This window comes from Bombus pascuorum, chromosome 5 (assembly GCF_905332965.1).
Source record: "Bombus pascuorum chromosome 5, iyBomPasc1.1, whole genome shotgun sequence".
Taxonomy (NCBI): domain Eukaryota; kingdom Metazoa; phylum Arthropoda; class Insecta; order Hymenoptera; family Apidae; genus Bombus; species Bombus pascuorum.
In genome coordinates this window covers 6,355,440-6,368,796 of record NC_083492.1, presented here as the reverse complement: position 1 = coordinate 6,368,796, position 13,357 = coordinate 6,355,440, and the positions used below count along the sequence as shown (strand labels likewise).

The 13,357-nt window shown below is 26.2% G+C and overlaps 2 protein-coding genes across 6 annotated transcripts; one reads left to right on the top strand and one right to left on the bottom strand.

Annotated features, from left to right (window-relative positions):
• The first annotated feature begins 789 nt into the window (after nucleotides 1-789).
• On the top strand, nucleotides 790-2,992 carry LOC132906856 (probable RNA-binding protein CG14230). Its single transcript, XM_060959432.1, has 6 exons — nucleotides 790-1,422; nucleotides 1,503-1,697; nucleotides 1,776-2,005; nucleotides 2,108-2,367; nucleotides 2,446-2,652; nucleotides 2,744-2,992. The coding sequence occupies exons 1-6, from the start codon at nucleotides 1,276-1,278 to the stop codon at nucleotides 2,896-2,898; spliced, it is 1,194 nt and encodes a 397-aa protein (XP_060815415.1). The 5' UTR covers nucleotides 790-1,275; the 3' UTR covers nucleotides 2,899-2,992.
• Nucleotides 2,993-3,135: 143 nt separating this feature from the next.
• Nucleotides 3,136-12,344, bottom strand: LOC132906854 (farnesyl pyrophosphate synthase). Of its 5 annotated transcripts, none has more exons than XM_060959421.1 (7): nucleotides 12,126-12,344; nucleotides 5,086-5,254; nucleotides 4,755-4,895; nucleotides 4,407-4,610; nucleotides 3,950-4,114; nucleotides 3,632-3,844; nucleotides 3,136-3,551 (listed from the first exon to the last, which is right to left on the bottom strand). In XM_060959421.1, the coding sequence occupies exons 1-7, from the start codon at nucleotides 12,296-12,298 to the stop codon at nucleotides 3,342-3,344; spliced, it is 1,275 nt and encodes a 424-aa protein (XP_060815404.1). In that variant the 5' UTR covers nucleotides 12,299-12,344; the 3' UTR covers nucleotides 3,136-3,341. The 5 variants fall into 5 exon arrangements, with proteins under 5 accessions (XP_060815404.1, XP_060815407.1, XP_060815405.1 ...); XM_060959424.1 differs by lacking the exon at nucleotides 12,126-12,344 and adding an exon at nucleotides 6,224-6,332; XM_060959422.1 differs by lacking the exon at nucleotides 12,126-12,344 and adding an exon at nucleotides 6,215-6,249.
• Between the last annotated feature and the right edge of the window lie 1,013 nt (nucleotides 12,345-13,357).

Here is a 13,357-nt window from a genome sequence, read left to right as displayed (position 1 = left end):
TTAATTGACTAATAAATTCTAGTTCAGTGGAGATCATCTAAAACTACTGTGCGAATTTTACATGATCTAGATTAAACTAAATTGCAGGTTACGTAGTTCTTAGCTTGGCATCATTTCCCAAAGATTAGTATAAACGCGGAGATGACCACGTGCGAGGTCCAGCGCGAGCCCTAATGCCATTTATCCTTCATTATTAATTAATAATTTTACTGAGTGAATATTGTTACTTTTGATACCCGTCAAACTCTTTAAATTGACGTGGTCCTTATATTTATTTCTGCGCAGGCGCGCAACAGTTCGCATCGGCGGGCGGAATCATCCGAAAATGGCCTAACGTTGACGATCGAAAGCGCGCGTAAATACGCGATCGCTTAAACCTTTGTTTGAATCATAAGCATGTAATTAATTACATGCTTAATTCACAGTTAATTATTACTTCCTTTGCCGAGAATAGAAGAATAACAAATTATTAGGTAATAAAAGGGCAGGAATTCATTGAAATTCATTGATCAAAGTGTTGAAAAAATTTGTACTACACCTGATTTTAATATGATTCTATCATATACATATGCGAGGCTAAGGATTAAACGTATTGTACAAGTTCGTACTATCTACTCATAAAATATATATCCTATATATGTACGTAATATTATATCTTGTTATTAATTAACATTTAATATATAATTTTTTAAAAAGACTAAAGTAAATATGTAAAAAATTTCTTAAGAACATTACATTGCAGATGAACAGAAGTTATCTAGAAGTATAGGATTCTTTATTTCATCTACAATGATAATTGATAATTGCGCAGTTATATTCAATTATTAAACAATTGATATTTTTAGAAATTTCAATATCATAAATCGTAAAATTAATTTCAAATAGTAAAATAATATTTCTGTAAATTTTCAAAAATGTCTTAGTTAGGAAAGTATTAAATAAAAACCGATTTGTAATTTTCGGATGTTGGGCAGTGAAACCTAACCCCTAATATCCGTGTTCACGTATATGAAATTAGATTGTACATATACTAAACATTGATGTAATACAAAATTTATAAAATTGATTTAATTACAAACTTACTTAATCATGATTTTGCTGTATTTGTATATAAATAAATAGAATTCAAATATTGTTAAATATATAGCATTTCTTTTATGTGTCTGTTTGCTATATACATTGTCACATATAAATTTAATAGGTTAAGTTTCTCTAAGTTAAATAAATACTATCACATGTCGCAACTAACTTATCTTAACATATCTAAGAAAAAGAATGGTTATTTTAAAACGCGGAGTTAATGAAGAAATAAAGATGGATAAAATTAGTGCATCAGAAAAGAAACGAGTAGAATCATTAAAACATAAGAAGCAAATTTTCAGAGCTAAAGAATTGGCAGTGCAAAATGCACTGAAGAATTTGGTAAACATGTTTAAATTAAGTTTGTCCAACATTTTAAGCTTTTATGCCATATTTTCCATACATCGTATTTATTTTTATAGGATAATAATTCAAATAAAAATAAAATAATATTTGATGATAATGATTATATCAATAAAATAGAGCAACCTAAAATCGAAGAAAAAGGAAAGAAAAGAAGACTTGATTTGTTCGATGATGATGACTATGATAGAAATGATGATGAGTCGATTTTGGATAATAATAAATTTGAAATTAACAAACATTTCACAGGGGAGGTAAGATATTTATATATATTCATATATAAATAAATTTTATGAATATTTAAACCACTGATATTAATCGATTAATTCTAGTTTCATAGAAGTAATATTATTTTGGGGAATGATGAACGGTTTAAACTTGACAAGCGTTTCATAGAGAATGATAAAGAATCGAATAAAGACATTACTAAAGACACAAAAGGTGATGATGAAACTGATTTACATAAAGAAAAGGAATTACAATTAGATATTTTAGAAAATATTCTAGGAGTACCAATTAGTTCAAAGAATAAAGATACAAATAAGGATGTAAAATTTCCAAAGTATGAATAAAATAGTTACTTATGTTAATCATAATATTAGAATTATAATAATAATTACTTACATAATTATGTATTTCTATATTACATTATTTAATTCTTTAGGAAAGGGATGATTAGATATGATCCTACAGAAAATGGTCATAAAGAATATGAAATTAATATAGACAAATCTGAAACAGAAACCAAAAAAGTTAAAAAGAAGAAAAATAAGAATAATACAGATAACTTGATTGAAAATGCACCTGTGGAAGTGTCAAAAGATATATATTTTTCTGTGTCAGACTCACTGTCAAAAAGCTTGAAAGAAGGAGGGTCATTCAGTCTATTAAAAACATTTGGGAAAGAAACAACTGATGAAAAAAGTTAATATTTACGTAATGCATTAATTAAAAAATTTATTTTATGATACTTATTACATTTATTTTTGTTCATAATTTTAGACGATAGCAGTAATATTTTAAATACGGAACCATTAAAGCCTCCAAAGATTCAATTAGGTTTTGACTCAAAGAATCCATTTAAATACGATTCTTCTGATGAAGAACATGATAGTAAGGAAGAATATACAAATAAAAAAGAACATACAAATGATGTGATAGTAGACACAAATAAGTTTTTCTTTGATAGTAATGATGTTCGTTTTAGTGGTACGCATTTCATATAAAATATAAATATGTATATAATGAAAAATTAAAAGTAATAATTATTTTTCATATATTCATGTTTAATATATTTTAGAGGCAGAAAATTTTTTTTCGAAAGAACACGTGTCAGAAGATACGTTTAAAGAGCTTAGACAAGAAGTAAAACAAATTGTGCGTTCGAAAATTCGAAAAAATATGAAAAAGAAGCAACCTTGGGGATACAAAAAAAAAGTTAAAAAATCATCTTAAAATCTCTTTTATTATTCTTTAACATATAAACGAAGATGTTAAGTTTATACAATTGCTTTCAAATAAAAGAAATGGAACTTGTTAAGAAAATGCATCATATAAGACATTGTATGAAATATATCTCCTATACCATATAAAATATAAAATATCATACATATAAAATATGTACCATAACACTATGTAACACCTTTTTAACTGTGAATTAACATTTCTCTATCATTTAGATTTTCATTAACATTGTGCACTTCAGCAACAATGTATTTGTAGTAAGAAATTATTGTCTCTGTTTATGATTTTATCTTATTACGACAGAATTTAATCATTAAAGGTAAAGTGTTACTGGTCCTTATTTAATCTCTGTCATAGAGAGAGGAAAATACAAACACATATGTATTTCCTTAAATCATAGTAATAATTAACATCTGTCCTTTTTAATTCTATAATTAGTCCTTTCGGCCTATTTTACGACATGTTCTGTTAAGTAACTTTAAGAAGAAATCATGTGGAAGTCCACGAGATATTTGTTGTATATGTGTATGTAGTAAGTTATATGTTTCTTCTTCATAAACAGCATAAGTATTTGATATACCAAGCTCCTGATAGAGTTGTTTTACACGATTTATTTTTTCTACATCAAGCAGTCCGTAGCACTCCTGTAGAGTATTTGTATGTTATCCATATCTTTACTTAAAAAGAGATAATGAATACAAAATATTATTAGTGACATGTATACCTCAAAAATTTTCTTTTGCTCTGGTGTAGCACGTTGTAAAGCTACAACAATAAGCCATGTACATTTTCCCTCTGCTATATCTGTACCAGATTTTCCAATGTCTTCTATACTACCATAACAATCTAAATAATCATCTTTTACTTGAAAAAGATGTCCCATTTCTAACAAAATTGTTTTTGCTTGCCTATACATTTCGGGATCTTTTATACCAGCCTATAAATAATATGTAACTTTAAACATAATCGAAAAATGAAGATAAGATCTAAACTTTCTTTAGACAAATAATGTATTTATAAGAATTAATAGAATTAAACTTACAAAAATCATAGCAACAGTGGCTGGTAACACAAATGTATAGTAACCTGTTTTATATTTTACAATAGAATTATATCTATCCATAGTAAATAGATGTAGATTCGGTTTCTTTCCAAAATTTGTTGATAGTAAATCTAGACATTGACCCACTTCCGTTTTTAAAGAAACCTATAAATAATATAACATAGTATAAAAGTTGCTATTTTCTTAATTTGGCAAACAATATTTTTTGTAAATAAAATAGTAAAAATATTATATTTTATCAAACAATTTTATTGATTTCTGTAAAAGTAAAAAACAATAAAATCTATTTATCAAATCTATAGTGGGTGTTTAGCATAATAGTCGCCATAACTATTAAGACAATTTAGACAACAACAAAAATATTCCCAACTAGAGTTAATCGGTACCAAATCGAAATATTTTTGTATATTATTGAGTATGAAAAATAATTACTTACGGATAAAAATTGTTCTATGAGATCCACATAACATTCTTTTGTCTTAAAATGTTTCTTAAGGAGCTGATATATACACATTTCCAGCATTAAAGCGTCGTTAATAGCCGTTAATCCAATGTCATTGTATAAATACCAGCACGGTTGATTTCGTCGCATTTCTGAGTGATCTTGAATATCATCTGTCATCAGGAAGAACGCTTGCAACTATAATGCAAATATATAATCATATTATATAAATAATTTTTTAAGTCACCGGGTTAAAAAGAAATTAATAAGGTGAATATGCTATATACTATTGTAAATCCTAAAATAACATAAACTAAAAACGATAGAACAAAAATTACAAACCAATTCTATACACCAGCCCAGTATACGAGTTAAACGAAGGTTTTCTGCCGTTATTTGATCAGGAGGACTTAATGATCTATATGCTTCTACAACCGTTAACGCTCTATTCTTCCCTCCACATGGAACATTGTATTGCAATACCTAAAAATTAAAGAAGAGGAAACAATTTTGTCAATAATATATCGTTTTAAATGTAATACGTTTGAGATCAAATATAACTATATAAATTCAGAATACTGAATTGAGACACCCTGTATACGAAGAACTATAAGTATAATGTATCGGTCGTTAATGCGAAAATTTAAGAAAGGAAAAAGAAGAAAAAGAATACCTTCACTAGCCACTTGGTAACATCAGGTATGTCGAGATGACGACCAGCATTTGTGAGATCACGTACGATATCGGGCCATATAGCCATTAATTCACGACTTTCATCCTTAGTCGATATAAATGATGTATTCGGAATCACAGAATATGTTCGTGCATCGACATTGTTGGATCTAAAAGAAAACAAATTTTAATAACATTTTTCTATGTTAGGAATCATAGCGACAACTGAATTTATTTAAAAAGATACATCAATCTTTTAGTTTTTACTTTATTTTAAAAATTTATAATTTTATAGATTATTTATGATTTAGAAAAACGTAAGAATTAATCAGAGAAATATATTACAAATAAATTATTATAATATGATTTCGAGATAAATATTAACAATATAGTAGTCAGAGGAAGTAAAACTTTTATTGCGAATCTAAGAATATCTTCTGTTAAATTGTTAAAAACTTAAATAGCAAAATGATAATATAGTATAATACTATTTTTCTCTAATTAGATACATTATTTAAATATATTAATGTAACTGGTACATTAATATCTCACATGGTATAGAATTTAATAATAATGTAACTTGTATTTCACTGATTCGAGGGTACTAATGTCTTTGTTTTCTTGTTAAATTTTAAGTAAACATTTAACGAATTGAAAAGTAATTTAAAACTTCTCAAAAATCTACCAACACTTGACACTTGTTATCAAGAAAAAGTATCGAAATTGTTCTTTCGTTACATGTAACCGGTACTTCCGATAAACTAGAACATCAAAACTCTGTACAATAATTTACTAGTTAATAATATTGTAATATAATACAATGAATTAATAATATAATTTATTATATATATGAAATATAATATTATAATACAATGAACTGAAATCAAGCAACAAGTTACCAGTTAGAGTCTTCTCTTTTACAATTTTTATCGGATGAGGTAATCATATAAGGTATAACATATCGACAAAAAACGAAAATCATGAACTTATCATTTTTAAAATTTACTTGTAAGCTTTGTGTATTGTCAAACTAATGTTAATATGTTAATAGTTAATATGATGTGCAAAGATATTTATTAAAATACTGGTAACTTGCAACTTGTAAGTAATTTGCGCAAAGGAATACATACGATAGATACTTTGAATTCATCTCGTCACGAGAAGTAAGCTTCTGTAAACTACTGTGAAACTAATACAAAATATGCAGTTGAGTTCCATTGCATTCGATATATATATATATATATACACACACATACACACAACGACTGTATCCATACTGGCGATTTTCAAGCAACTGCTTTGTCATGCAGCACGCATTTTACTTATGCAATCTTATTATAATTACAAAAACCTTGTTACAAATGGGCATGTTCATACATATTATATATACATATTGTCAGTTTGGAAACGACAGTTTTATACAACGCGATTTGCTTTCTGGTGATCGTATCGAATCGCATCAATCGTAGTTGCATCATTTGATTGATAGCCAACGATTATTTTATACAGTTCGGAGATGATAAAGAATTTAAGGGATGCTTCTACAAGTTAAAATAATACGAAAATATAGAATAAGGAACATTCATTTGAGACTTTATTCATTTATTTATTTATCTAGCATCCAAAAATCCCATTAAAGCATCCCTGAAGATCTGCAAACCTCCCTACACGAACGAATTATAAAACAGCCGAAGCGATAAGAATTGCAGTGAGTCTCAAACTCAAAGCGACATATGTACAATTATTTACAAAAATATTTATACGTATTACCACAGAAATCTTTTATATATGCGTTATATGAACATTTTTTTATTTCATTAACGTATAAATTAAATATGACATACTATCATAATTCTATTAATCAACCTGAAAATATATGTGGACGACATACAGTGCTGGACAAAAGTATTGGCACAGCAAGATTGTTATGATACAAATGCTTATAACTATTAAACAAATTGATTTAAACAAAAAACTTTTTGACGTATTTATTTATTATCTATTCTAGTTTATTACATAACAAGAGCAACAATATAAATAAAATAATACGCAAAATAATAACAAAAATATATTTTTTGAACATTTTATGGGTGGACAAAACTATTGGCACAGTAGAATATTTACGCTTATAACTAATTACATAATAAACTTCTAATATTTTGTTGGCAGTCCTTTTCTTTTAAGGACTTCCTTTAATCTTCTGGGCATCGAGTGGACTAATTTTTTAGTGAATTCAGGTACAATATTGCTCCATTCCTGCAGAAGAACTTTCTTCAGTTCAGACTTGCTTGTGATATTATGTTTCCTAATTCTTTTTTCCAATTCGTTCCACACGTGCTCAATGGGATTCATATCGGGACTTTGAGGTGGTGTGTTTAATGTGTGGGCAGTATTATATATTATCCACTGACGAACAATATACGCCATATGTTTAGGATCTCGATCCTGCTGAAAATAGAAATCCCTGGGGAGGTTTAATTTTTGAGTACTTTTCAAAAGATTTTGCTTGAGTATATTTAAATATACATATTTATCCATTATCTCATCAATGAATATAAGTTCTCCTACACCCGATGATGCCATACATCCCCACACCATTAAACCCCACACCCATGTTTCATGGTGGCTTGCAGATTCAGTTCGTCCATCTCTGTGTTGGGTTTTCGCCATACTAATATTCTGCCGTCAGATTTAAAAATATTAAACTTACTTTCATCTGAAAACATGATCTTTTCCCAAAAATCAGTATCTTTCGTAACAAACTCTTTCGCGAATTCCACTCTTTTCTTTTGGTTTATTTTACTGATGTAGGGCTTTCTTCGTGCTGCACGGGCAGAATAACCGGCATCCTTCAATACCCTACGTACAGTTTTGGTACTTACTTCTTTTTCACACTCAGCTTTTAACATCGAAGCAATTTCAGTCGAATTAGTTTTTGGATCCTTCTTTACAATATTTACGATTTTCCTTTTTTCTCGAATTGTTACCTTAGAAGGGCGACCACTCCTAATTTGATTCTCTAGATTTTCTTCACTTTTAAAGCGTTTTATGACTGAACGCACAGTAAAACGACTTCTGTTTATGATTTGTGCAATTTCGTTGTAAGATTTATTCATCTTATATAAATTTAATATTATTTTTCTTTCTTCAATTGTGGTTTCTTTCGTTTTTCTAGACATTATTACTCTTTCTTGGTTTTTTGTTGTTTAATAACTGAAGTCTCCAGTTTCACTGATCGAGTGTTATAATTAAGAAGATTAAAGGAAGTCCTTAAAAGAAAAGGACTGCCAACAAAATATTAGAAGTTTATTATGTAATTAGTTATAAGCGTAAATATTCTACTGTGCCAATACTTTTGTCCACCCATAAAATGTTCAAAAAATATATTTTTGTTATTATTTTGCGTATTATTTTATTTATATTGTTGCTCTTGTTATGTAATAAACTAGGATAGATAATAAATAAATACGTCAAAAAGTTTTTTGTTTAAATCAATTTGTTTAATAGTTATAAGCATTTGTATCATAACAATCTTGCTGTGCCAATACTTTTGTCCAGCACTGTATGTATCTAGTAGGAAATTAGTACACAGCATGAATAGCCATCTTAAATATATAATAAGTATTAAAGATAGTCCCTTAAAAATTCAGATTTATTAATATGAATGACTAAATAGAATCGTGAACTTTACAAAATATATATCTCTAATTGTAATTTTTATATATAATTTTCAGAAATGTTTTAGTTTCAAATTTTACTAATGTAAGTAATAATAACCGAGTTTCATAACAGCACTAGTAAAATTTCACTATTTTGTATAACAAACATAAAATACTACTCCACAAAATTAAAAGATCACTAAATTTTGATCAAAAAATGGTCGATCTTTGGACTGCTGCAAACTTGTGAAAAAGGCATCATACAAAACTATTCCTGAGCTTATTTTAAAGAGTGAAATCTCTACTTTCACATCCTTGAACTGAATTTTTTCAAGAACACTTTTATGCTATAAAACGGAGTGGAAAACTGAAGTTGCTTCTTACTTTTTCACATTTTACAAATTCAAATGTCTCCATGGAGTTAGTCTTTTTTCCAGTTCCTGTTTAGAATAACTTTGTAAAGGGAAGTCACACCCTTGCAATATACTAACTAAAAGGTTAACATACTATTTTTGTTGCCGTTTTATCGCACTTTAAATGATGTACACTATCGGCTTTGGAATAACTCACGATACAGCCCGAGGTTGATTCATCGTCGCACTTGTAGCGTGTGTGATGTATACACTTACATACAGATTGCGAAAAAAAAAAAAAAAAATACGATATTTTATGTAACGAAAGAACTTTGAACATCAACATAAGAAAAATTGTTAGGATTATACTTTCAATTCGTATTTCAAAGAAGTCCATGAAAATCAAAGTCTGTACCTATGAAATTCTTGTTTGTATACTTTTCATTTTACACGCCTTCTGCGTGTATAATACACACACACACACACACACACACACACACATATATATATATAAGATATGTTTACCACTTCATTTCTTTAAATTAAACGCGTACGTTCATAAACTGTAAAAAATATCTCCACTTGGAAATTTCATATTTTTTCATATTCTTCTATGAATTTCTATGAGAAAATAGATGTAATGATTAAACTATGATCTTTTCTTGCAAAACTTTGCAAATTCTGCACAATGAATGTCATAATCTTCTTTGCAACTTGAAATCACTATGACCACCATAGTTTGAACTGCTCTACATTCATTTATGTAGAATCTATCAAGAAAAATCTATCAAATTTTAGGAACACTAGTTGATTTTTACATGTCAATAGCTAATAAATTAAACCACAAAAATTATTTTGTTATTAATTTTTGTATTATTTTAACTTGTAAAAGCAGCCTTCAAATTTTCTATCATGTTTTTGAATTTTCTATTATATGTTGTTGAGCACCCTGTATATGTTATTCAGGTACACATATATATAAATAATCAGAATTATAATAAGAAACGAGAAAGAGATTCCATTTTTTTCTCATTGTAGTAACTTATTAAATAGAGTGAAAATTAAATTCAAGGTAAAGCTTTATGTTAGTAATACAATTTTTATACACTGAACTTTACTGAATTTTTCAATACATAAATCATTATAAATTTATATCTACTTTGTGAGACTATTCAATACAGTATGAGATATCTCTTTGAAACCGTTAGCATTCATATTAATAGAAACATGATTTTTACATGAGTTACTTCATAGTAAACTCTGAAATGGCATCTTCAGTCAGTCAATTGTTATGTAAATAAAAACATGATTTCCATATGAATTAGTTCTACTTATCTAATAATACACTTATGATCTACAATATGTCATTACTTGAAGAAAATATTGAACCAGAAGAAATAGGAAGTGATCTTCTCGAGGTATAATTATATGTGTATTTATTACATTATAATTTCCAAAAAAATAACATTAAAATTCAACCTAATACAAACATTTAAACATTATAAACATTTTATTACTTCTGACTGAAACTTTTCTATATATTTTAATAAATTTATAAATATATCTTAATATTACAAAATCATAAAATATAAAATCTCAGAATGACGAAGAGGAAATGGGTTCGGAAATAAGTAAATCCATTACAGTGATTCTAAAAGCAATAACACACCGTGGAACTCAAACAATAATACAGTGTAACCCTAATGAGACCAAAGAGAATTTCATCAGTATGATTATTAATACTGAAATATAATTAAATAGTACTGTATAAGTATAGTACAGAATTTATCATTTATAACCAGTTTCAATATTTGTTATGGAATAATAATTTACATATTTAATTTGTATTTACATATTAAAATTAATTTGAAACGTAAAAAGATAAAAGATAATTTGAAAAGATAAAAAATGATATTTCACATATTAATACAGAAATATTTAGTATGTAAACCTTGAAATAAATTTAATATATTATGATGTAAAAAATATATAATTGCACATTAACTTATATTAGATATATTCTGTATTATAACAAATCATTCAATGAATTTACTTTTAAAAATATAATGACATATCTCATTTTTATATGTATGTCTTATTTTCTGGATTCAAAAAGTAACTTATAAAGTAACTTATAAAAGTAACTTATCTAGTAACTTGTCTTATCACAGACTTTATTCAATCATTTGTCATTTGATAAAATAATACACATAACAGATTTGGATAAATTGTAACATTTATAAGCTAATAATATAATGTTTCAATAACTATTTGGATAAAACAAAAGCTCTAAAAATGTTTTGTTGCGAATGTTTATGTGAATGTGAATGTTTTATAATATTTTTATTCTTTAAATATCATACAATAGCACATAATAAGCATAATAAATTCAACAAAATCTACTTTTTTAAATGATTTAATTATTTTCTGTATCATTTTAATCGTAAGACTTCTCTTATTTTCCAGTTGTATTTGTATAAATCAGAAATTCTTTCTATAGATATAATAAAGTGATAAATACAGCTAATTAAGATAGCTACTATTGGGAGAATATTGTTTCATTCAGTTATACAAAACTGTTACCATATCATGCCAAAGAACTTATGTTTAACACATATATTTTATCACATGGTAATAAATTAGTATTTTGCAAACTATTTAAAATATTAAAGCAATTAAGATAACTCTGAAATTGATAAAAATTATTTAACCTCACTTAAATTTATATTTCTGTTTTTATATTTTAACATGAATATTTATCCTTACTAGATATTTAAAGAATTCTTTAATTCAGTTAATACTTTAGAGAGAAATGGTAATTACATGTAATAAATACATGTATATTGTATGTAATAAAATAGATTTTCTAATAAACTCGTTAACATATAAATATTCGTTTCAAAAATGAAGTATGATTTTATATAGTATTTTTACTTATAAGAAAAAGCACATATGATTTATTATCATTACATTGTGTTTATAACATTATTGTGATGAAATAAAATTAATAAGCAAAAAATTCTGCTTACCTAAAGTATTCCAAAGAGTATATATTTGTATTATAATAAAAGTATCGTATGTTTGATTTTTTATATATCCACCATAAAGGATTGTTTCTTATACTTATTACGTTAACAAAATTTTGTGAAATATTACGCTTAAACAATGACAGAACGATATGTTTCGGTATAATAGAAAACATTTTTACTATATCTGTATGTAATATGTCTTTACCGTAACCTCCACTTACAAAATAGTAAAGGATAATTAAAGCACTTGAGTGTATAAAATTTTGTTTCTCATATATATATATATATATGTTTGTATGTATAAACATAGACTATGTACAGTAAGAATATATAACGGTAAAAATAATATATTGTACATAAAAGCAATTTAACGAATTCTTATTTCAAAAAGGCAACAAATATATTGCCTTTATAAAAATTATATTTTTCTATAATATTAAAAGATCTGTAACAGAAAAGGGTATTTGAAATTGTATCTCCTATATTTAACCTTTAAACAATTTAACTTGTTTATTTAACCTTCAAAGGTATTATCGTATAAAGCATGTTTCGCACCAGAAAAAAGATTAAGTTATATAAGATATAAATCTCTCACCATATGAAAGATTTACTAATTTTAAATAATAATAATTATCAAGTTATAAATAATTTATAACAACATGTTTTAAACTGAGGTGTATACGACTTGAAGTTCATATAACTTGTAATTGCACATGTATATAATTTATTTTATTGTATAAGATCTATTTGGAAATAAAACTTTGGTTGAAAAAATGTTATCTTATATTTTTAATTTAATTTTTTCACGTATAATTATAATACACATATTACAAATGTCTTTTCGTTATGTCAAATCTGTACTCATAATTTGAGAAAATTGAAAATTTCAGACATATTTATGTAATTAACAAGATTACTTTATTGTCATTTATTATTTTTTACTTCAAATATAGTTATATTTTTTTAAAATATAAAATAAATTTTTTTCATAAAGATAGTGCATATAATTGCTTAAAGTGGTGTAAACAATCAAAATAAATGAAATATAACCTTTTATAAATATATTTTACTTTATGTTATTACAATACTATATATATGTATATATATATAAAGTAAATATATATAAATATATATATATACATAAAGTAAAATATATTTATTTATTTATATGTGTGTGTGTGTGTGTGTGTGTGTATTATTTTTAAGGCATCCTATAAGTTCTCGTGTAAAAT

Coding starts and splice junctions, on each gene's coding strand:
- LOC132906856 (XM_060959432.1), top strand. CDS start 1,276: ATGGTTATTTTAAAACGCGGAGTTAATGAAGAAATAAAGATGGATAAA. Junction 2,368..2,445: donor AGAAACAACTGATGAAAAAA/GTTAATATTTAC, acceptor TCATAATTTTAG/ACGATAGCAGTAATATTTTA. Junction 2,653..2,743: donor TAATGATGTTCGTTTTAGTG/GTACGCATTTCA, acceptor AATATATTTTAG/AGGCAGAAAATTTTTTTTCG.
- LOC132906854 (XM_060959421.1), bottom strand. CDS start 12,298: ATGTTTTCTATTATACCGAAACATATCGTTCTGTCATTGTTTAAGCGT. Junction 4,611..4,754: donor TGGGCTGGTGTATAGAATTG/GTTTGTAATTTT, acceptor TTTGCATTATAG/TTGCAAGCGTTCTTCCTGAT. Junction 4,115..4,406: donor TCATAGAACAATTTTTATCC/GTAAGTAATTAT, acceptor TATTATTTATAG/GTTTCTTTAAAAACGGAAGT.